Source organism: Haliaeetus albicilla, chromosome 6 (assembly GCF_947461875.1).
Source record: "Haliaeetus albicilla chromosome 6, bHalAlb1.1, whole genome shotgun sequence".
NCBI lineage: Eukaryota > Metazoa > Chordata > Aves > Accipitriformes > Accipitridae > Haliaeetus > Haliaeetus albicilla.
In genome coordinates, this window is record NC_091488.1 from 16,345,552 (window position 1) to 16,369,901 (window position 24,350).

The 24,350-nt window shown below is 41.0% G+C and overlaps 1 protein-coding gene across 1 annotated transcript in view; it reads right to left on the bottom strand.

The window, feature by feature from the left end:
- Positions 1-958: 958 nt before the first annotated feature.
- The window catches only part of MRPS6 (mitochondrial ribosomal protein S6), a 47,574-nt gene continuing 24,182 nt past the window's right edge, over positions 959-24,350 (bottom strand). Inside the window, exons 3-4 of the mRNA XM_069786103.1 lie at positions 13,956-14,095; positions 959-1,608 (exon numbers count right to left, since the gene is read on the bottom strand). Of these exons, the coding sequence (XP_069642204.1) occupies positions 1,428-1,608; positions 13,956-14,095 (321 nt within the window). The 3' untranslated portion in view covers positions 959-1,427. The remainder of the gene's footprint in view (positions 1,609-13,955; positions 14,096-24,350) is intronic.

Below are 24,350 nucleotides of genomic sequence, written 5' to 3' on the forward strand. Positions count from 1 at the left end.
GTCTGCTCTAAAAAGAAAAGCAGATTTAAAAACAGCAAAAAGAAAAAACACCAGAAAAAAAAATCACCAAACCCCACGCGCATTCATGTCTCCTAAATAAAGATGCACAGAAAGAAAATTTCCTCTTTTGTTTTTCTAATTCACTTTTTCCTGTAAAAAGATACTCAGAAGAAACACTGGTTTCTTCCCCCCCAGAAAGTTCTGCATCCAAGGAAAAAAGCAGCATGCCCCCCGCCCCCCAATTACTCAGCTACCTTCACAAAAAAGAGGGACAAATGCATGTCGAAATAGCATGCTGGAGAGTAGTCACACCAACGAGACCTGTCACGGGTCTCTGGGAATCTGACCTTGGCCTCTGGACTGGCCTTCCCTTTGGCAACGCACAACGCTGCAGTGCCAGAGGAGGCAGCTTCTGGATGAAGCTCATTCAAGTAAAGAATATCCTCTTTGCATAACAACGTATCAGTGTCAACTTACTTTCTTCTACAGAAATAACTATCCACACACTCTCCTTCGGAAGGAGAAATGGCCAGCGCATTCCTTCAGTAGCATGGGGGAAAATATGGACACGCTCCAGAAACTACTGAATTTATTTCCAACCTGCAGGTCATACTACATTAATGTCATCTTACACATGCATTGCTTTTTCTCTGGTTTTCACAAGAGCAAAACAAAGACAAAATATACATTAAGACCTTTGCCCTGACATTTTTCTCAGTTTGAGTCCACCTGGATCTAGCTGATGGTAAAACATAGCATCTTTTATCCTTCTGTTCCTATATAAGCATGGTTATTCTCTAACCTGCTGCCTGGAAGTTTCTGGCCTTTTCTACAGAGACCAATTTTTTACGTGTAATTTGAACAGACTTATTACCTTAAAGAAAGAAGTATGACGTGGTTTTTGGCAGTGTAAGTTATTTTTTCTTGTACCTTTTCTGCTTTTAAAAAATGAGTCAAGTTTTATTTTTAATCACACTTTTATTATCTTTTTCCAAAACCAAAAAACCCCACCTCCAACAATCAAAAAAACTCCAACAAATCACATCCTATACTGCTATATTTACACTGTAGACTTCTTAATCTCTTATGTAAATATACATATTCTGAAGTAATCTGTCTTTGCAAAAGAATGCTATTTTTAGCATTCTGATGATGGATAAATCTTCATTATCAATGTAATGCGCGAAGAGAAGAAAATCAATTTTCAAGTTGTCAGATATCAAGATAAGCATACAGATTAAGTCTATTCCAATTATTTTAAACAAAAAGAAACCTCAAATGTTACAATAACTTAAGATAGTGTACTATACCACACACAAAACATGGCCAAAACTGATTGGTTTTGATGGACATTAGTTATCACAATTTTTTGCAGAAGTAGGAATAAAAAGGTTTTTAAAAAGTTTCAAACGTGCTATTTGGAATATTCACTTCTTCTTCGCAATTAGTTTATCTTCATAGTTGACTGGAATTATGCCACTGCATTCTTCTGTCTTTAATACAGGATGCTTTATAAAAGCACGTCTAATTACATCAATATCACGTCCTAAATGATCCATCATGGTCGATACAATCGAAGGTGGGCCCTCTAAGTCTATCAAAAAATACCTGCAATGAGAAACATATACACAATAAAAAAATATACCTGTACTGCAACAACTTTAATTGAAGTAACTGTTCTGTGGGATTTCTTAAGTGAAATTTTCTAATTTTTTCTTGTATTTTGGTACCAAGTGGTTTGAAATAAAAGCTCAGTATTATCTTGATTTCAAATAAGAAAACTTCAGTTGAAGCAGGCTCACCCTCAACTTTTCTTTGTTGCACAGCATTGCTTACCCAAGGAGATTAAAGAGAGCTTACTCTTATTGACCTATTCCATTCATTTCTACACCTTGATTTGAACAGTCTTAAAAAATAAGGTAGGGTGGCACATTCATTTCAGTTACAACACGCATCCTCCTTCTTCAAATTCACAGCATTGTTTCTTTGGGAACCAGATGTCAGTGTGAAACATCTCAAGCTTATATACATATAGGCACATTTCTGCCTTTAAAGTTCTGCTTCAGAGCTGAATGGAAATTAAAAAAAAAAACAGCAAAAGAAACCCAAGGAGATGGACTTATCCCAAATTAGGCACATCTCTGATATGAACATAGCTTCAATTTTCAACCTGAGGGTTGGAGCTGAAGCCACATACAGGCAATACCCACTTGCGCAGTTGGCACTTGATGACCATACTGTTGTGCTGACCTTGGCGGGACTGAAAAGGTCTTACTTCCACACATGCACAGCATGTATAAAGCATACTGCTCCAGGTAAGCACTTCGTGTCCACCACACAGCTATCTTTGACCCAAGTGCCTACCTACAGGAAGGAGAATGTTACTCCCCATTAATATCTTAGGTCATCAAGGTTACTTCTGCAATAAATTCCTTTGCTGAAGAACTGCACCTTCTTCGTGAGCTCAACTATAACTTTGCAAGAGGCTTTTAAAACTCCAGTACACCCGAACAAGCAAAGAGGTTGTCATGGTTTAACCCCAGCCAGCAAGTAGGCACCACACAGCCTCTCACTCACTCCCCCCCACCCAGTGGGATGGGGGAGAGAATCAGAAGCAAAAAGGTAAAACTCATGGGTTGAGATAAGAACAGTTTAATAGAACAGAAAGGAAGAAACCAGTAATGATAATAATAACAATAATAAAATGACAATAATAATAAAAGGATTGCAATATACAAAACAAGTGATGCACAGTGCAATTGCTCAGCATTCACCAACTGATGCCCAGTTAGTTCCCAAGCAGCGATCCATTCCCACCCCCCCATCCCACCCCCCACCTGGGCCAACACCCCCCAGTTTATATACTGGGCACAACATCCCATGGTATGGAATACCCCTTTGGCCAGTTTGGGTCAGCTGCCCTGGCTGTGTCCTCTCCCAACTTCTTGTGCCCCTCCAGCCTTCTCACTGGCTGGGCATGAGAAGCTGAAAAACCATTGACTTAGTATACTGAGCATACTACTGAGCAAAAACTGAAAGCATGAGTGTGTTATCAACATTCTTCTCATACTGAATCCAAGACATAACACTATACCGGCTACTAGAAAAAAAGTTAACTCTATCCCAGCTGAAACCAGGACAGAAGCCTACTGCACTTCATGAGCCCCATTTCAGACACGGGACACAACTACACACTGCACATTAACTTAATCTCAGATATGCAAATTCAGATCCCATCTCTTAACACGAGCTGTACCTTAAATTCATTAGCAACATTATGTCTGCTTTTCCTGCAAGTTATGAGGGACCTAGTGCCAGCCATCATACTAATGCAAAAAACAAGTGAGCCATGTCACTGGCCATCCCTCCTCCCCTGAAATGCTGTGAATGAACCAGCATTGTCAACAGAGCTGTAACCAGAACACTTTTTAATCACTTTGTCTGCATTTGGCATGGCACTAATGACACTACAGTAAAAAGACACTGCAACTGTCTCAGAAATCCTACTGAAGAGAACTAAGCACTCACCTCGTTTCCAAGACTATCAGTAATTTAAAAGCTAAATGTACAGCACAGCACTTCCCACCTAGCTATTTCATTTTAATCTTTACACATCTTCTTATTAAAGCTCCCCTTTCCTCCTAGTCCACTCAAGCACACCACCCCATGAAGCATCAGTATAACCTGAAAGTGACATCCCTTAAATGAAGTCATATTACCCAAGCAGGATCAAGCATCCCAGTTTGATTTAAAAACCGTACCTAACCGAGAGGACTTTTTTCTGCAAGAGGTAGGGATTCTTAGTAAGCCAACTATAGTGTGAGCATCACAGTCCATCTTCATAGAGGTAATCTTGGAGGGTAAGTCCCCAAGACCAGAAGTTGAACTGGGAGTCTGAACAGGAGATAAAGGAGATGGGGTCATGAACAACAGACACACTCATGGTCTTCTTGCTGCATGGCATTCATTTTCATCCAACTAAATGTGTTACATCAAAAATATTACACACAGAGGAGACCTGTCAGGCCAGAAATGACTCAAGCAGCACGTGCTGGATTACTGCACAGGGGTGGAATCCACCCATGGAAAACGTGGCGAAGATGCTTCTCCTTAGCCAGACATCCTAATCCTGAAGCTATTACACAGGCACCTGCATTAATAGCCACAATTTGTCTCTGAAGTCTTTTTCAGAAAGACCAGATTAAAGCACTGAATTCTTGTATGTGAGGGGTCTGATGGCAAAAAATCTCCCTGCAGCCCATACTGAAGCAACAAGTCCTCCAGAACAGATGCCCAGCTGGTGCAGGCTGTGGCCGAGTGTCACTGAAGCCAAGGGACCAGTGCCAGGTCACATCAGTGAAGGTGCTGCTCCTCTGACTGCAGCAGGGCTACTGAGAGCTACTGGCATAACTTGCCTCAAGAAGAATTTGAAGAAACTCTGGTGGGTTCAGTCCTCCTCACAAACCCTCACAGGCTTCAATGGGGAACAGGATTTGGCTTAATATATTTGGAAAACTGAACTGCCTACCGTCTTCTGGTCTCCAGAATTAAGAGATGCCACCTGGTTAAAAGTTTAGGGAGAGAAACAATTTTTAAGCTTGGACAATTCATTAGAAATACTCCACAGCAACATTTGAAGGATGCACACCCCTTAAAAAGGGAAAGTCATATTTTCTGTTAAAGCCATTAAAAGCCACTGGTAAATTTAACAGATGACACTTAACTCTTCTTGGGAAGGAGCCTTCCAAATCCTCTCACAGTTGCAACTAACAGAAAGGAGAATAGGGGGAGAAATTCCAGCTGGTGATCCACCACCACTTTCATGCCCCCTTCCCTTAGCAAGAGCATTTGTTCCCTTTGCTGCACTGTTTTAGTCCCACCACTTCTCAAGAATTTAATTTCATTTCTGCTTGCAAGTCGTATGCTGCTTTTCGTTGTGTTCCTAAAATGGCAATAGTTTTTTTTTTCTCCAAAGGCTGCTTTGCAACTTTGTGCTTTCTCTCACATTAGCAAAGGGTGGAAATTTCCACTGACGCACTGTTGATAACTGAAGGAGAAGGGGGGGATGGGAGGATGAGCTGTTACAGCATATCTTTATGACTCCTCGCAGAATAGGTATTTTATCCGAGCATACAAAACTGCCGTAATTGGGGACAATGTGAATTTTTAAAAACAACCACCACTCTTCAACGTTAACAAGCAACGATTGCCTTCCTGTGCCAAAAAAGAAAGCAGGAAAGGAGGGCCAGCGTAAAAAATACTATTTCTTCATTAAAGAAAGAGAAGAAACTAATGGCTGCAAAGGTAATAACCAAACACAATTGACAAGGTAATCCCTGATGAGATCTGGAACCCCTTCCACCCAGATATACACATTTAAATCAGCTGTCACAAGGCAGTGGGGTTTTTTTAACCCACCCTCAATAAGGCATGCAGCTACCTTAATTTCAGGCAGTGATCTATGACCCGATACGCAATGCTGTAGCTACCGTTTGTGTAGTAAACAAACCCAAATCCCAGTGAGACTTAAAGATAGGGAAAAATACAGGAATGCAGGAGGGAAACCACCTCATTCTTGCAAGCAAAAATGCAAAAGCATTTAGGCTCTCTAGGAGTCAGCCAAGTCATCAGGGGAGAAATGCAGGAAAATTCCACCGGTTCACTATGAAACCACAGTTATTTTTGTCATTCTGCTCGACTGTAAATAGAAGGATGATTTAAATACAGGAGAGCAAACTGAAACATATTAAAACAATGCATTAACTGAAAAAAAAATTAAAATATCATATGATCTCAAATAAAGGAGGACATGACTTTGCATATGAGAGAAGAAAAAAAAAATAGAGGGGAAAAAAAGCCAGGTTTCATTTATCCTTTTTAACATATTCAAGCCAGAAATTGTTTGAAATTTGAGTCCTAAGGATACTCAAATATTTTGCTTTCAAATGGACAGTCTAGGACTTCAAAGAACCCTGAAAAGTACCTGGATCAAAACTCACTTTTAAATCCTCCTGGAACAGAACTCTGTCAGCCTGGGGAGCCAAGGGAAAAGCACATGTATGGTGGACTTGGAAGAGGCTATGTGGTCCCATGGTTGTGCCCACAAAATACCTGTATGCTTAAATTTCTCCTTTACATAGTGGCAGTAAGCATATGTAAGCTTCCCCAGTGGGGAGGTGGAAGATACAAAACAAAGAAAATGTTCTGATGAACAGGTAGAGGTGAAGCATTGAACAGGGAAACAGGAAATTGCCTGGAGGAAAGCAAGCTGCGGCACTTGTGAGAGCAGCTGGACATTCGTTCTCATTAAGGTAATTCTATATAAAATTTTTTTCTACCTGAATGATCACTAAATCTTTGGGACCACTGCATTGTTCTGAAGAGAAATAGTTTGCTTTTCTTCTCAACTCTTGTGGTAGCTACCCTTCCTCAGCAGGGCAGGGAGGCAAATTCATGCTCAGAAAAATCATCACTTTGTAGCTGGAAGGACTAGTACTTGTTACTTTTACTTTTTACTAGTACATGTTACTTTTAGCTTTTAAAAAATACATAAGGAATAGATGGAAGTCCCTTGAAAACCACAAGGACAGCAACAGGGAAGTACCAGATCAAAACCAAAAGCTGGTACCTTGGTAACTAGACTGTGCCACAGCAATGACGCAAACAATCAATGATGAGTGAGTACTTTGGGGAAAAATACATTTTACCATCCACAGTCTTCAGAAATTTCATTTGCCAAATTCTACACATAGATGCCTGTTATTAAGCTAATTAAATAATGGAAAGACATTTTGCAGCGTTGCATAAAAATAAATAAAAAAAAATGTTACACTGCAAAAGAGAAACCAACCTGACCTCTTTGGAGTATTTGAAATGCTCACTGGGCAGCATTTGAAAAGTTTGCAAAACTGTTATAAGAAGGGCTGAAGTTACACAGCAAGTATTAACTCTGTATAATTTACAGCTTGAAAAAAACCAAAATAGTGACTGATTCCCATCCCACTAAGACCACTATTTGAGAGCGGCCATCACATTTAATCAATGTGCTCGCACAAGGATGCTACAGAATTTAGTGCATCAGAAAATGATAGTGGTGCCTCAACATCACAAACTATTGCACAGTGCCATTTCTTCTGAAAAGCACCAAAACTGCAAATTGCACTCCCACTGGTAAGGTGGAAGAAAAAAACCAAACTATTTCAGGGCTCTGATACTTGAAGCACATCCACACTTACATGTATGTGCATGTGGACAAAAGCATTTGAAGGAAAAGTGATGGTTCAACTCATCAATGAAGAAAGCCCCATCTAGTGGAAGAAGACAATCAATTTAGCAGAAAATACTACAAATGTGCATAATACTCAAATATTCAAACTGGTTTTGTTCTCATCCAAGTGCATTACAGACCCAGAACTCCTTTTTGCTGTAACAGATCAAGATTCTAAAAACTGAACAGAAACAAACAACACAGGTTGTACATTAGCTGTAAATTTAGTTCGGTGGTATTAAGAAAGGAAAGCTTGCAACCCTTTTCATCTGTTTTTCTTTCCTCCTCTTTGGTCTTCAATAGCCATGAAAATCATCAAGAGAGTCTACGTGAGTGAAGCTAAACATATCGGTACATTTATCTGCAGGATGAAGTCCTTTAACTATGTAATAGTTTGTATTTTACTAGGGGGTGGAGAGAAGAGAAGGGTTCTTAAAACTTGTAAACACTCCAAAGCACAATTCTGATGAGTAACTATTATTTTACTCTTTCAAATAAAGTAAATAAAATTGTATCCAGACACAGTGTGGGTTATCAGAAGACACTTCAGCATCCCTTGTCCACATGGAATACTATCTTCCCACAAGCTGCTTGTTTAAAAGTAAGTTGTGTAAGTACAGCTCCTAAGCTCAGATATTTTATGGAAAGAGGAAAAGTTTGAACATGTAATGTAATTTACATAGATATGTTTCCAAAACATTCAAATGTCTTAAACAACATCATGCTCAATTACTGAAATACTCTTCTTAATAACTATCTATTCCTTGCATATTAGGCCACTGAGGCACCAAGAAACGAGAGAGTCATGTCCCCTTTCCTGAGCACACACTTTGGCAAAGCAACGTTACACCACGCGCCATAGAACGAAGGCAAAACACAAGGTGCTTCCGCGGGAAGGCCAACCGCTTCAGATCCTAAACCACCCAGAGGAGGTGGGAGTGATTGGTGGGAGGGCCAGGACAGCCTCCAGGCCTTCCCCGCCGTAGCAGAGGGGAAGCTGGTGCTGAAGCTTGGTGCTCCCAGCTGCTGGGGAGTAACCACACCGCTGCAGGGCCTGGAAGCCAAGTTGAGTTCATCATGCTGCATCCCTGGGATAGGACCTCCTTGCCTTGCCATTTTCCCCCATCGCACAAACAAGTCCACAGTGCAACTAAAACTGCAACCTGGATTTTCTGACTCCTGATCCCATTAGATGCTATCAGTATATATCCTGAGCTCCTCAGTGGACCCTGGCAATCACCACAGTCCCTGCACACCTCCTACAGAAAATTCCCCATCCATGTGTTAAAATAAGCTCCCAAAATACAATTCAGCAAGAACAAAAGTAAGACCTGAGTGCTATTTCAGAGAACAAGTGCGCTGATGAGATAACTGGGAGTGAACAGCAAAACAAAAAGATTAAGAGACAAGCAAGCAAATAACAAAAGAAAATTGCCATCTTTTCAAAATCAAATTTGAAAGGGAAAAAAACAAGGCAATGAAAAACTGACAAATAGAACATGGAAATTGTTATGAATAATCAGAATTACGCACAGTTTAGCTGGAGAACTCACAAATAAAGTATATGAAATAATAAAAATGTAGGGAGAAATGTCTAAAAACATTACTATATTATAGGTAGATTTAATAGGGGAAAGCACACACGTGCACAAAAAAAAACGTAGAAGAGAAAGGCCACAGTGCTCTACTGATTTACAAAACCATACTAAATCTGAGCACTGACCAGGCTGATGTATATCAACTTTTCTACAATGGAGATTACAAAAATAAGAATAGAAACAACATTTGGAGGGAAACAAAATCACTAACAACAAATCTCTAGGGACAGCAAGATACCCAGTATTCAAAACCCAGTTACACCTGGGCACTCTCTTCTCCCCAAAGTTCCTGTCATAGCTCCTTCCAGTTTAATAGATTCCTGGTCTGCAAAAAGTTTGAGCCATTACCTTCCCAGAGGAATGTCTGAAATCTTATTTTTTTTAAAGATCTGTTTTGGAGCCACCCTTGTACCATCTCCCCTAAAGTAAAAATATCCTAGATACCAACAACGTCCCCCAAACCACCTCCTTTATCTGATGCCCTGAAGCACGAAGCGTCACAAGCATATGATTGAGGCATAGCCTGGCAAGGCCAAAGAAAACAGGTATGCCACAAAGTGCAAACCCACAGATTGTGCTACTGAGATCTATCATTTTACAAGCAGTTGCAATATTCTCCAGTTTAGCAGTGACCAAGTATGTGCAATGGCTCTGCAATGTCATCACCCAGCCCCAGTCTGGACCCTTTATTTGAAAGCTGTTTTGAGGGATTCAATGATTCTGTATCATCTTAAACAGCAAACAAATCCAGAGTTTAAGATTCCTTGAATTCATTTACTAGCACACATCTTATTTAAATCAGTTCACTTTTGTTTGTTCCAGAAATAAGCACCTCCTGATACATGTAATACAATATTTAAAAAAAAAAAAGCATCATGTTAAAAGCAGTTTAAATACAACTCATTAAAAATGATAAACAAGTAGCGACTGGTAAAACAAATACTTGGCACAAATCTATTGCTCATTAGGAGATGAAGTTGGTAATCCTTATTTACATTCTTCCACTGCTTTTTCAGAGACAGGGTGGCCATGGGCAAGTCACTCAGGCTCAATGCCTCAACTAAATTTACATACCTAACCCACACTGGAACCTATGTGTCCTTGTTACATTTTATTCATCTGTAAGGTGAACAGTATTTGTTACAATTTTGTTACAATGTTGTGAGCTGCTACTTCAATCAGGGCTCTTAAATACTTTAAAAACAAAATATTAATGTTCTACTATGACAATTAATACCATCAATGTAAATTAGTAGCTAATTCAACTTCAGTTTAAAATATCGGTAAACCAGTGATTTAAAAGTTTGATTCTTCAGAGTCACACAGTTCCTGAAACATACTATTTTCATAATTACTTAAATGCAAAAGCTGTCAATATTAGGTCTCTAAAAAAAGGAGGGTGTTTTCTGCCAAGAGAGATGCATTTAAGAGAAAGACCTAAATTTGTTTTATTATACCCTCAATGCACATGCGCCACCTGCTCAGTGAATACAATTTCCTGAGAAGAAACAAGTCAATTATACGTACGATCTGAGGTCTTCAAAGCTGCCTGGGAGAGTAAAACTGCTCATTCCAGTGACAGCTGTGGGCCACAATCCCCTGCAGAAGGCTTTGAAAAAATCTCAGCTTTACAGATCAATTGGCAGTAAAATTCTCATTCTCTGTAAAGTCTCCTGGATATTCTTAAATTTGTAATGTGCCTGTAATGCAGTATATCCAAGACAGATGATTCCGAAGCACTACAGGACTCAGAGTGGAAAATGAGCTTTATTAAGGACACAACTATCCTCCCTATTGACTTATGAATAGGTATTTTCCAGTCTAATTCTTTACTGTTCACTAAAGACACTACCAAAACCTGGCTAAGTCCAGCAGTATCTTTGCTGTGCATATGGCACTTGTGTGTCCTTTCTCTATCACTCAGTTTTATGATATGCTGTATATAAAGACTTGAACTGCAATTAAAAATGGAATTAACTAAATGAAGAAAACGTACAGCAAGTTCTGGAAGAAGGATGACTACTGGGCATGCCACAGAGCACATCTCAGTTGACCCGTGAATAGCTGGTGCTGCCCTACTGATGGCCCTTGATTTGAGGCTAAGAGACACAACCTAGATAGCACTGGGAGTTTTATAAGGGAGCAAAGCTAGGCTCACTACGCTGGTGAGGAAGTTTGCTTTGTTTTGTTTTGTTTTTCAGGCAAACACCCCATGCAGGTGGGGAGATTCCATGCCATTTGTGCAGGAGACAGCTCCAGTGACCACAAGAGACATGCTATTAAGCTGTGACCCATGCTACGACTATTGTACTGCACTAATTTTCATACAATTTTTTGCTACAAATATTGTGTTCCACTAGTTTTCATATAATTTGTCAGCCAGGAGGTCCAAGGAACTAACAGATTCAGTGTACATCCTAAATCTCCAACCATCAACATACTGCTGGAAACTAAACTAGCTAAAGCTCTGCTAGGAATCACAAAACTAAAAAAAAAAAAGTAAAATTTAAAAATATTTTTTAAAAGAACAAAAAAAAAAAAGAAAAAGAAAAGCTTTGAAAGATTCAACACTCTACCCCCCCAGACACACAGTATCATTTGCACTCTCACAGAAGCCCTTTCAGTTACTTCAGAAAAAGCCCAGACTAAGGAAAAGGTGACACACTCCGTACTACTTTATATACCACTCTACACCAACTTGCTAAGAAAGGGAACATAGACAGAATTAAAAATTGGCTATGAAGGAAAAAAGACCTTAGGACTTCTTCCTAAGTACAGGTGTATATTCAGTTTAGTGAGGTATCTTGAAAAGCCTTTTTTTTTTCCTTTTTAACTTTGTCCTTTAAAAAAAAAAAAAGATTACTTTTTACAGGTGCTGTAAAGTAGAACTGACTGATTTTATAAGGTGGATCAAGAACTGTCTTTTCACTTCCTGTTCCTAGATTATGTTTAATATCCCAAGTAACTTATCCTCCAGACCATATAAAATATTGGATGCTATACCAGGAATCCACCATACCTGTACACTGAACTGCAATCTCCCTAGCAAAATCCACATAAATACAATTCTCGCTCATTACCAGGTACTGAAACTGCCTGCTGCTTCCCCTTGTAAGATCCTGTGTCTCCTGAATTTGAGTTCTCTAATTAAAAGCACACAAAACAACTATTTCCTGCAGTACCCTCTCTCAATCACTTCTCCCTTTCAAGAAGCCAAGCAATTTAGGGGAGGGAACTGTCATATCCAAATACAGAGGATCCAAATCCAAGGCAAGCAGAATGACTGCTAAATATTTAGAGACACTTGAACTGGGAGGTGGAGGAGGAACAGCGATGGTGACATTAATCTGATGGCTTCCTGCCCGTGTTTCAAGACACGATTGCAATTATTTACTAACAAAACCTTGTCTCATTCAGAACACAAAATATGTCTGCTCTGAAGACTCTGCAAAGAAGAGGGTTACAGTCTAGAGATCCCCTCATCCTGCTTCTTAAGTAGGTAATCTGCTACAGTAAATGAGTTAAGCTAGTTTACAGGTCTGAAAGATTCCCCTGGAGAAATGGCTTCTATTCATCTCTGCTACATAGTTCTTGCGATGCTGGTTACTGTCTTCTCCTGTCCTGGTTTCCCTGTTGAAGAAACCAAGATCTGATCTACAGAAGTACTGCCACCCAAGCCAGGTGGAAACTGTCATCCTAAGTGGTGAAATGTTAGAGAGTGCTAAGTACTCTAGGAAAAAAAAAAAAGCTAAAAGTCTCAACTTCTGCACCCAAAATGAGTGGAACTTAGTCCCTCTGCCTTAGCTTCCCACCTGTGCAAGGAGAGTAACACCAGCTCCTCGTTCTGCTGAAGCTGTCAGAAAAGACTTTAATGTTTATAAAATGCTTCTACTCCAACAGAAGGATGAGGTAATTCGTAATTCTGTCTTGAGACAAGGCTTTGATTAGCTCCCATGTGTAGGCCTCCATCCTAAAATGCAAAACTGGCAGGATCAAGCCATGTTTTGAAGGACACCACAGAGCAGGAGCGCAAGACAGTCACGGCCACACCACCATTGCTTTCGGTTAAGTAAGAGGCAGGTGGTGGAGATTTCCTTCCCTACCTACCCTTTCTGTCAGTCTGCTTTAACTGGCAGCTGTCACCACTCCCACTTCACAGGAGAACGAAGAGGTCCTCAGAAGAGGGAGTGAAACCGTGAGCCCACCCCCGGGGAGATGATCCAAGAAGGGCTTCATAAGAGGAGCACCTCTGGAGTCACCTCGCCTCCCCCAGTGCCAAGGAAGACGGTAGGTGGGCCGGTTGGCCAACCATCCGATTAGGCACAGTTGCATTACAGGGATTAGGAGGAGTGTGTCGCTAATTGTTATTTTGATTACCGCCAGCAGCCCCAGCACAGCGCGGGTTGCCTAGCAACATTTCTGTCCTTGCCAGAGCCAGCATCCATTTCGGAGGTAGCCTCCAGGAGCAATAACACACTGGCGTAAGCGAGCAGGGGGTGCAATCCGCAGCACCTTCCTCCCGCATCGCAGGGGAAGCCCGACATCCCAGATGCCAATTCACAGCTCCATTTACATTTATCATACTGCCTGTAAACCGCACGGTCATCTTTAACATCCTGAACAAAAACCATATCAGCAACCCAAGCGAGTCTTACACGGTACACATGGTAATTAACATTTAGTTCAGATGCATTACAGAAAAAGAATCAATCCTGCCAATTAGCAACCAGCAGATTAAGTATGACTTTTACCAGTAGACAGCCTGACTGTCTTGGAAAATAGTTATGTAAAAATGACTTAACAAAATAACATTGTGTATGTTGGGGAGAGTGGTTCTGCAGGCCTGGACTCAGGCTACTTGTAACACGATGACTAAACACTAACAAAAAGCCAACACCACACAATAAAAGACACAAAACACTTGAAGCGGAACACACGCACACACAAACAGCCACACAACACCTTCCTGAGATCACAGACATCACAGGTGTGCTCCCAAAAAGCACAAGGAAGACCAAACAATGACAGTTACTTATGTACATTTTAAAGTAGCACTTAAAGGATTTTAAGGAAAAATGCATCATGCATACCCTCCTCTTCTGTGGCGCTCCTTGTGCTTGGAGATTTTGTAAGGTAGAGACCTTTCTCCCAGGTTTTCTAGGTTCCTCACAATGGCTCCTCTCTCCATAAGAGCCTCAACAGTGCGCTTCAGCACAGCTGCAGTCTCAGGCTTTAAAAGAAAAAAAAAAAGAGCAGGAAATGTACACAAATCTGGTTATTCTGGTTACGCGATTAGAAGGGACACCTGTACTTGCACGGCTCAGTGCTGGAAGAGATCATTCTGTAGCCTGAGAGGGCAAAGTGGAAGCAGCAGCAGACCTCCTCCTAAGGAAGAAAATTTTTACGAACAAACAGCCAATTCCTCTGTGAGTTACAGCAACAGCAAAGTTTCCACCAAAGTTTTCAAAGTCAGGCCCCAACAACAACAGGAAAAAGGAAATAGTTAATGGATTTAACTCACCTGGTATCACTTTGGCTGACCCTTGCACAGGTATAAGTAAATACATGTGGCAAACAGCAATTATGAACTGGCAATAGTTTTAAGGTCCCTGGACCATCGATGCTCATTAATATTGTTCACCACCATATTTAAAGTGAACAGTGTGGGGGGAAAAAGTAACCCGTGGCTTGCTACAGAGACAACAATTAAGACCACATTCATTTTATATTGTCATTTCAACTGCACATGCATAATAGATATTTGGACCCTTGGCTAAATCACTGCACATCTCATTACTTTTGCATAGCTGACATCCAAGCCTTTTCAAGAGTTAAGGAACTGACGTGCAGTAATTAGTCTAACATGCAGAGTTTCACTCCTTAGAAAAACAAGTTTGAGGGACAGGCAGCCAAAAAACAGTAGGTAAAACAGATGCAACATTTTCTTGCTCACTGCATAACAGGGCTCTTTAGAGCGCTGAATCATTTCAGTAATGACACTCAACAATATCTACGAAAATGTTAATAAAGTACAAATTAGAATGTTTTGAAAACAACTGCAAACTTATACACTCTCAGCAACAATAAGTATTTTAAGAAACAGATCTCCTACGGAGAAAGGAAACTAAATGGAAGTCCAATGGAACACAGACCAAACTGTATAGCTTTCTTCTGCATTCCTTGCACCATTTCACATCAAGATATATTCCCAAGTCTACTTGTCCAGTGACATAGCAACAGCTGTAAATGGAAAAGTAACAAAAGAGCTGATTTTCAGCTTTATTCAGATTTCATTTTGTTAAATCAGACCACCATAATAATTTCACTGTCCCTTCTCAGCCAGAAGAAAACTTATACATAAGGTGATTGAAGGCTTATACAAGATGACTGAAAGTTAGTTTCCTAAGTCTAAGGTAGAGTTGTACACCTTGACTAAGAAAAAGGGTTGTTTAATGTCCAGATCCCTTAACAGAAATTGGTGGAAAAAGGTGGTACCAGAATCTCACAACATGCCATGCAGCCCATGCTCTGAAGTGTGAAATTTCTCTTTCATTTTCCTGAGGATACAAGGTGATATGAAAGAGCCTCCAAATGCAGAGCAGAGATGTTCAATGTATGACATTTTGCAATGCTGACTGCTCTGAGAAAGACCTGAAATACAGCCAGCCTGAAATGTTTTCTTGTTTCCATGCGTTAACTGCCCTGTGGCAGTCAAGAGTCAATCACAGGATCATACCTACTGCTCCTCACTATCAATCAGAAATTTTATCCCCCTTTCTCCAGCTGTATAAACTGTTCGGGAAATTTATTTTCAACACAAAGGGCCTAAACAGTTATAAGGTCAGCAAAAATGCCTGAACTTTTTTTTTCAACAAATGTTTAGATTGTGTTGTAAAACAATTACGGGGATCAGACAAGTATGTTCACACATGAAGAAACGTAACTACCTTGCCAAAATTCTTCAGTGCATTAAAACTATTGTTTCTCACAACAAATACTAATGATATCTCTTGTCACAGTGTGAAAAGTTAGGATGAAGGGATTAAGATATCTTATGGATTATAGCATATTAATTTAAATTGTATTTTAGCTCAAAATCAGGAATAACACTATTCTTCAGTTGACTTAGGATGACTGCCTCCATTATCACTCATTAGATTTTCAGGTAAGCACCTTTCATGCTTAGGACCTCCTTCCCCAAAAGATTTGCAGAACTATTTGGGTCTTCTCACAACTCTTTTTGGCCTCTTGCCACAAAGCAAGCTGTTTCCACAAATGTTACAGGAGTCTGAATTTCTGAGATTTCCAAAGGTCGTTCGAGCTTACCTGGAACAAAACCAGTGAGTTCAAAACTTAGGAAGGAGAGACTGACAGATGGGCAGGCAGACCACAACTATACAGCCCTTTGCTAGAAAAATAGCATAAACCCCATTCTGTAAAATCATGTGGCCACTCGCATGTCAATGCTACAGCTGATGATACTGACCAACTATTGATGCTGACCATGTTAATACTTTCATTCCCCCCCTTTAAATCTCTCTCATCTCTCAAATACTTCTGCATACTACATTAAAATACTAGAGAGTATCCCATCAACACAAGGATTTTCTTCCAAGACAGGAAGAAAATAGTCTTAGTCTCTTAGTCTTCTCTATATGCTCATATTTTGTGTTACTTTTCATCCTCTAATATGTCTGACAATTACCACCAAGCAGTCACATACAGTCCTCTCTCTCTCCACAAACCCAAGTAGAAGGACAAGCAAGTATTATCAGAGAAGAACTGGAAAGCAGCAGCTATGGCATGTTAGTCCCTCAGTACTTTGAGCAGTACTCAAGGAGTGGGAAGGGTGACTGTCAAATCTGTTGGCTGAGCTGACAGGACTGAAGATGAGGAACAGAATCAAGAAAAGCCAAGTAAGGATATTAAGTAGTGTCTTCACAATAACGCCAGCAACTAGGTGAGAGCATAGAACAAAATCTCTTATTCTGCATCACACCCACGTGTTGTTTTGCCATAGTGGAAAGCATTCTTTCAAACTTCTGCTATTCGAGAAACAGCAGTAACAACCAGAGAAAGGTAGCAGCTCCACTTTACTTAACCCTGTCCTCCACAATCCACAAATGCCAAAACACAAGGGCAGAGAGGGGAACAGAGGCTCTTTTCTTAAGACTTTCTCCATGAAGAATTTCTACCCAAGCTCCTTATGGCTGTTTTAGCTTGACTTAAATGGCACAAAGGCAAGAGAAGCTGGCCCAAACTCTAGACAGGTTTTAGGCTGCTTCCATCAACACAGGATCTTAGCACTCAAACCCATCTAAATCAGGAGCTACTGGTGAGACACTCTCGTTTGTTATGAAGCAGCAGCTTCACACAGACAAGCCAAAAACTAGGGTAACATAGTTTAAGGCTGTAAGAACTACACTAGAAATGTGGCTTCAAGAAAGAAGAGAAAAACAAGAACAACTGAGTTTGTGAAGCAGGCACCAAGGTACGCATTACTATCTAGAAAGTTTTGCCTTTTAAACGAGAATCTGACACCAACCATTAGGATTTTACTTACCCACATTAGTAAGGGAAATGAGCAGTTTTAATATTTTGTGCACTACAGCACACCTGTACTGCTTCCAACCCTAGCCTTGAAAATACACTCTTGGAAAGCAATAGGATGTGCCACTCAAGTCTTCTCCCACTGTGCCTGCTGTGGGTGGTTAGGTTGCAGAAGCCTCCACGGTGCTCAGACAATTATCGCAGGATAAATCTGGCAGGTTGATGAATAAAAATACTGTTAAGTTTACTGTTGGTACCTGTCTCCCACTTGCATAAAAAATGCTGATCCATAAACACAGCTCTGTTCAAAAGAGATCTTAATTGATTGAGACCTTTAGACAAACAGCTGTGTGTCCAGCAGCAGAGCTGTCCAACATACCCTTCTTAACAACCATGCAGATTTAAGTCAAACGTTATTGGGGAAGCTTACTCCTCTACATCCCTCGTCCCTCAAATGACACATAACCTTTTTGTCTCTTTTATACATGCCAACAGATCAGCACATTCCCTGAGTGGCTGCATGTCCAACATGGTGTGCAGTTTCTAAACACAATGAAGCCTAAGATCAAGTCCCATGTATTTAAAAACAAAACAAAAAGAACAAGAAAAGAAAGCCACGGATTTCTACATTAAGGATTGTAAAATATTACACATTTTTGCAACCTCCCCACTTGTGGACATACTTTGAAAACATAAACTAACTGTTGGTTTTGAAAGCTTGTCACTGTAATCCCTCTCATTCTTCCTCTCCAAAAAAGATCATGGTTTATCATAGCTTGCCTAAAGCCATCAACCAACCTATATATAGGCTAGCCTTTGCTAACCATAATATCCACAGACACAGGTTCCTTGGTTTGCCTCAGAGCCAGACCAGTTGAGGACATAGCAAATGGTATTGCCTGGCTCCCAACCCAGGAGCCACAACATTTTTTCCTGAACAGCCAGCACTAATTCCAGTACCACAGATGTGGGGAAGCAAAGATAGGGGAGAGAAAAGAAGAAAACGGAAACTGGTGCCAGGATATCCATGCTGGAGAGGAGGAAGTGCTAGGAAGAGTGCATAAGCCCTGGTATGTAATTCTAGCTCTGGTTCCCCCTCCTGTGTGCACAGTCAAGCCAGAGCCCTTTCAACTGGCTTCACCCTTAGTGAACTTGGTGAACTTTGTCAGTGAACTTGGTTCACTATCATTCAGCCACGAGTTCAGCTACCTTGTTCTCAGAAAGGTACAGCCCTATGGACCTGACCAAGCCATGGAAGGAAGAGGAGGGAGGTCACTGCAGACTGTCCAAAGGCTTTTCCTTGGAAAACTGCCCCTAGAAGAAGTAATTGAAGGACTGCTGTCTAGAGATCAAAATTCCCCACTCCTCTACCCCCACTTACAGCTGCCCAGAAGAAAAATGTTAACTAGCATGTCGACCCTGCATCTGTCAGGCAGAACAATCACAACAGAGGTATGTTACAAAACATCCTTTCTGCATATCATTGGCTTTCTCCACAGATGAGGATACCTGCAGCCATGCTTACCAGGCAGCTGCACTGCCACAGAGACCTCGCACAGCTGCTGCCGATGCCGCAGGAACTACGTGCTTTGAGATCACTGGGCACCTTTCCACAGAGACTCCAGTTCAGCGTATTTAAAACTCCACTATTCCCATGGAGTTATACATAGCCACAGGTGTCACGCAAACCACAGCTGAACACCATGCCCTAAGCACTTCCTCCATAACTCTGGCTTCTCCCCTTCTCCTCGCCAGTCTTTCAGCTTAGCATAATCATCACCCAGATGAGCAGAAAGCTCTTTAATGCACAGCCTTCTTCAGCATCTCCCCAGACTGCACAATTAGAAACGGACGGGGGTGCACCATCAATTACCACCCAGGATCAAAGCCACAAACGCATGGTAACAACCAGCAAGTACTGCAACAGAGCGCCAACAATCTCTTTTTCAGGGCAAGTCATATACCACCAGTGTGACTAAAAACTACAGCATGGTTTTTACCAGTCATACAGAACTCACATGGCAACTGGCAAGTGTATTAAAAATAGGCGAACAGAAATACTCTGACGGCAAAGTATCTTCTGTTCTACTGGAGGCAAAACAGACATGAGCTCAGCAAAGAACAGCTTGGAGGCAGACCAGAAACACGGCAAGGGCTTGAAGTAAAGCTTTTGTAATGCTGATGTCTCCTTAAAAACAAGGAGCCACCCGCCCAATCCTAAAGGGAAGGACAACACTGTGGCTGGAACTAGAGCCCTGTGAAAGGACTCTGCGCCACTGCTCAATTTTCCATCTTGTTAGCTGGCCAGAGGGAGCTCAAAAGAAGACAGAAAGTCAAAGGGACAGAAAAAACCAAACTGGCTAAAAAAGAAGCCTTCTCAAGCCACCGAAGCTCCTCCAAAAAGAGTCTTTAGACAAAGAAAAGGAAGCAGACACCAAATACTTAGTTTTAGGGCTAGAACTGTACTCAAGGTCTTCTGGCCACTTACTCAGTTTAACAGGAAGCATTTAAAGTCAGTGGGCATATCTCCTTAAGTTATAAACAGAAAGAAATCCATCATAATTAGCTTGATTATCCCTTCAACGTAGTAATAGTAGGATAAAATTATGTCTTCTTTTGGTTGTTAAGCAGTTACAAAAGGTTGTTCTGAGATTATTTACTGAGGTGGAAATCAAAGAATGCAAAACGTATGTTTAGAAGAAAGCTACAATTCAAAAGCAGCAAAACTAGGGGGAAAAGCGTTGTCATTTACCACATAATAAAACACTAGAAACTTATTAGTGAAAATGATAAAAAAACCACACATACATTTGTGAACTAGCCAAGATGAACACTGGCATAAGAAAGAAGAAGAGCTTTTGCAATGAGAAACAAGGGGAAGCTGGAAAGGGTCATATAATTGTCACACCCTGTTTTAGTACACAAGACGACACAGCAAACAGATGAAAAAATAATCAGTAGATTAAGAATGGACAGCAAAGAAAAAATTAGTGCTAATGTTAGTAAGAACCTTAGCCAGGCATACAATACAGCTAGTGGCAGGGTTGTTCTTTATCTGCCTAGGAAACAAACTTGAACTCCTGGTGCAAGATGCAAAGCTGCAATTACTATAAAAGCATAAACAACACAGAACAGCAGTTCTAAGTAGGGTACAACCACTGAAGAATATGTACTATTCAAACAAGATCAAAATAAAGATAAAAGTAGTACATCAAGCAAACAGAACATGTGGGAGCCATGCTGCATCCCTGCTAAAAACAGCCTGCATGTGACCGATGAGCGCGATCAGGATGTACGGAAACTGAGCAACAAAAACGTGAGGACTCTGGATACCTGCCTGGAAGTTCAGACCCAGGCAGCGGTGGGGAGGGAGCGGTCTAGGGAAAGCTGGACGTAGGGCAGCACTAGGTAGGGACAGAGGTTTCTGTAGCTACGACAGTACAATTTTTCTGACATAGAATAAGGACCAAAGGGGAGAAACCCAGGTGCTCCTGAATGTGATAACCATTTCATATTTCCATCAAACATTGATTGAACAAAAAAGCATGATACTATTCTAGAAATGGATTTGGCAAATAGTGAGAAAGTTATAGCAGGCAAGTCACCAAAAATAAGTTTGGGGGAGTGATCAAAATTGACTCAGCCTGAATTAAAAATAACACCCCATCCTCAAAACAGATCTTTAATTACCATTTTAACAGGGTATAAGCCAAGGAACTAGCAACTTTACCTGATGCGACTATGAAGTCCAGGGACTTAGATGCAGAGGAAGCAGCAACTTTTAAAGTCAAAGTGATGCTAGTATCTCTTCTGTTCCAAAATCCGCCTTTCTTCTTCAAAGAATCTAAATTTCACAATGTAATTTTTTTTAACTCAGTATTTAAGATCAAAGGAAATTATTAAAGAAACTGAACTAAAAGCCAAGCAATACAAGTACCCTATAAATACCATGTCACAGTTAAATTAACACACCAGTCTCAACACTGAACTTAGCTGAATTTAATTCATTTTAGAGAGTTGATACTCTGGATAATTTCTAAAAAGAACTCTAGAAGGTGTGTTGTAAGTCTGAAGTAAACAGCAACAAAATCCTCCATGATTCAGGGCCATTTCAAGGGTTTATTACCAGAAACAGTTAACGTAACAATTGGCCACAACTTCAGAATCAATTAAACACGTTCCTTAAAACCCCGTTTCGAAACTTAACCTCTTCTTCTCAACCACAATAAATTATAGTATGGACTTCAACGTAACACTCCTGGCCAGCTAAAGTCTACTTATCAGAAACTGTCTAAGACCAAGCTTACCAGAAACTACAAGTAAGTTTTGTTCCTCTCATGACCTTTAGATCATAGAATGGTTTGGGTTGGATGGGACCTTAAAGATCATCTAGTTCCAACCTCCCTGCCATGGGCAGGGACACCTTCTGCTCCACCAGGTTGCTCAAAGCCCCATCCAACCTGGCCTTGAACACTTCCAGGGATGGGGCATCCACAACTTCTCTGGGCAACCTGTTTCGGTGTCTCACCACTTAGTAAAGAATTTTTTCCTAATGTCTAATCTAAATCTACCCTCTTTCAGTTTAAAGCCATTAACTCTCATCCTATCACTACAGTCCCTGTTAAGAGTCCCTCTCTGGCTTTCTTGTAGGCCCCCTTTAGGTACTGAAAGGCTGCTGTAAGGTCTCCCCAGAGCTTTGTCTTCTCCAGGCTAAACAACCCCAACCCGCTCAGCCTGTCCTCACAGGGGAGGTGCTCCAGCCCCCAATCATTTTCATGGCCCCTGCTCAAGCAGGTCCATGTCTTTCTTGTGCTGGGGACCCCAGAGCTGGACGCAGTACCCAGATGCTGGGGTCTCACCAGAGCAGAGTAGAGGGGGAGAATCACCTCCCTTGACCTGCCAGTCACTCTTCTTTTGATGCAGCCTAGAATGCAATCAGCTCTCTGGGCTGCAAGCACACGTTGCCGGCTCGTACTCCGTATTTCATCCACTAATACCCCCAAGTCCTTCTCCTCAGGGCTGCTCTCAATCCATTCTCCGCCCAGCCTGTATTTGTGCTTGGCATTGTCCCAGCCCCTGTGCAGAACCTTGCACTTGGCCTTGTTGAACTTCATGAGGTTCTTTCAGTGTAATTGTTTGGGGCATGTTCAGCATTTTTCAAATCAGCTTTCACACCTCTGTAACTGGGGGAAATCTGCACAGCAGCAAAGGAAACGGGCACTGCATGCCTTCAGAAGACAAACACTAGTTTGGTTGAGTCACAGCTGCAAAGGCCAAACACAGTTAATTTTTACATTCTCTGGGTTGGAGGCTTCCAGCCTTGGAGTGCCAGCAATGGTCCAGCCTTGGGAAAAATACCTGCGACTGTCCAAAGCATCCATTGTAGCAGTTAGGCATCAGGATATATTCTAACCAAGTCCCCAGCACTCCAGACCTAAGGTGTACCACTAGCACCATCCAGACTAGTCTAAGCCACTAAGAGCTCCCTTCTATGAAAAAAATCTTCTAAGAACTAGAGATTGGTTCCTAACATGTAGCTGTTACACACATCATACACATCCTTACTGCCACAGAAGAACAAAGAAGAGTCAAGACTAAGAAAAAGCTGAACGTAGTTAGTTAAAAAGCTTCCAAAGAGTATGTGAGGGCCATAGCCATAATTTTTAAGTCCTCATGCTTTTGCAGAAAAGTAACTATCTTTGGCTCTGAACCAGAATAGCATTTAAGGTGGAAGTCACAGTGTTTTCACCAACTGGTATGCACAAGCAAAAGCAAACTTTGGCAATTTCTTGCTCAAATTCTCCTGTATCTACAGCATATATACTGAGATACTCAAAGCTAACTTACAAAACTAGTTTCATGGTTCAGGTAACTATTAAAAATAGTTGCTGACAAATTAAAGGGTTATAAACATCATGACCATGAAGTCAGATTGTCACCTTATTCCTATCAGTCTACAAACATATACAAAAAAAAAAAAAACACAAAAAAAAATCAAAAAAGCAATTCACTAAGTACAACCTGATTAAACATGCTTGCTAGACAGGCAAGAAGAAAGCAGGGAGCTGAAACCTCCTGGCTTGTTCACTTTCCTGGCACGAGAAAATGCAGAGGGCAAACTGGGACAGCCACATCCAAGGAGGGAGAATTCACTTCAGAGCCAACAGGCAAAGAGTACTCATTACCACCATCTCCTTGGGTTTTTCCAATGAACCCTCAAAATAAATGCTGCTGCAGCATTTATTGAACCTGCCCACAACTTGCCTAGGCCAAGACTCCACATCCGAAGAAACATTAAAGTCTCAAACATCAGTAAACTAGGGATTGACAGAGTCTTTGCTAACTAATACAAATGGAACCAGCTGGTGACAAAGAGGCTTCTTGAACCTTTTTTCAAATCAGTGAAATGGAAAGCTACTCACTAAATAATCACCTAATAAACTAATTAAATAACCAATTAATTAACAGCTAACTAATGAAAACACAGGAGTCCCACTCCCTACTGGAAATCACAAACCCAAACTAAGTTTGCAAGCAGGAAACTCTGCTTATTTTTCATCCCAAATCCAAAGCTTCCCCTCTGGAATGTTTTTCATCCATTCCTTCAACAAACAACAGCAAAGCTTCCACCTTTCTTTTACGACACAGAAGCAAAAGAAGAGAATACCAAGAATAATTTTGATGAATGCAGCATTTCCTCTGCAACTGAAAATCTGGGTTTAACATCCTTCTCACAGTTTTTGCCAACATCCCGTCTCTAAAAGAACATCTTAATCCCTAATCCACAGGTGATTAAACATCAGGCCTGTCCCCTTCCTTGCTGAACCATCACTGCTGGACAACTAAGAAGTCATGATTCACACCATGCTTTCCACGGCAATTAGTTCAAATATGTCCTTATGGAGGACAGGGACGTGAGGGAGAAGGAAGTGGAA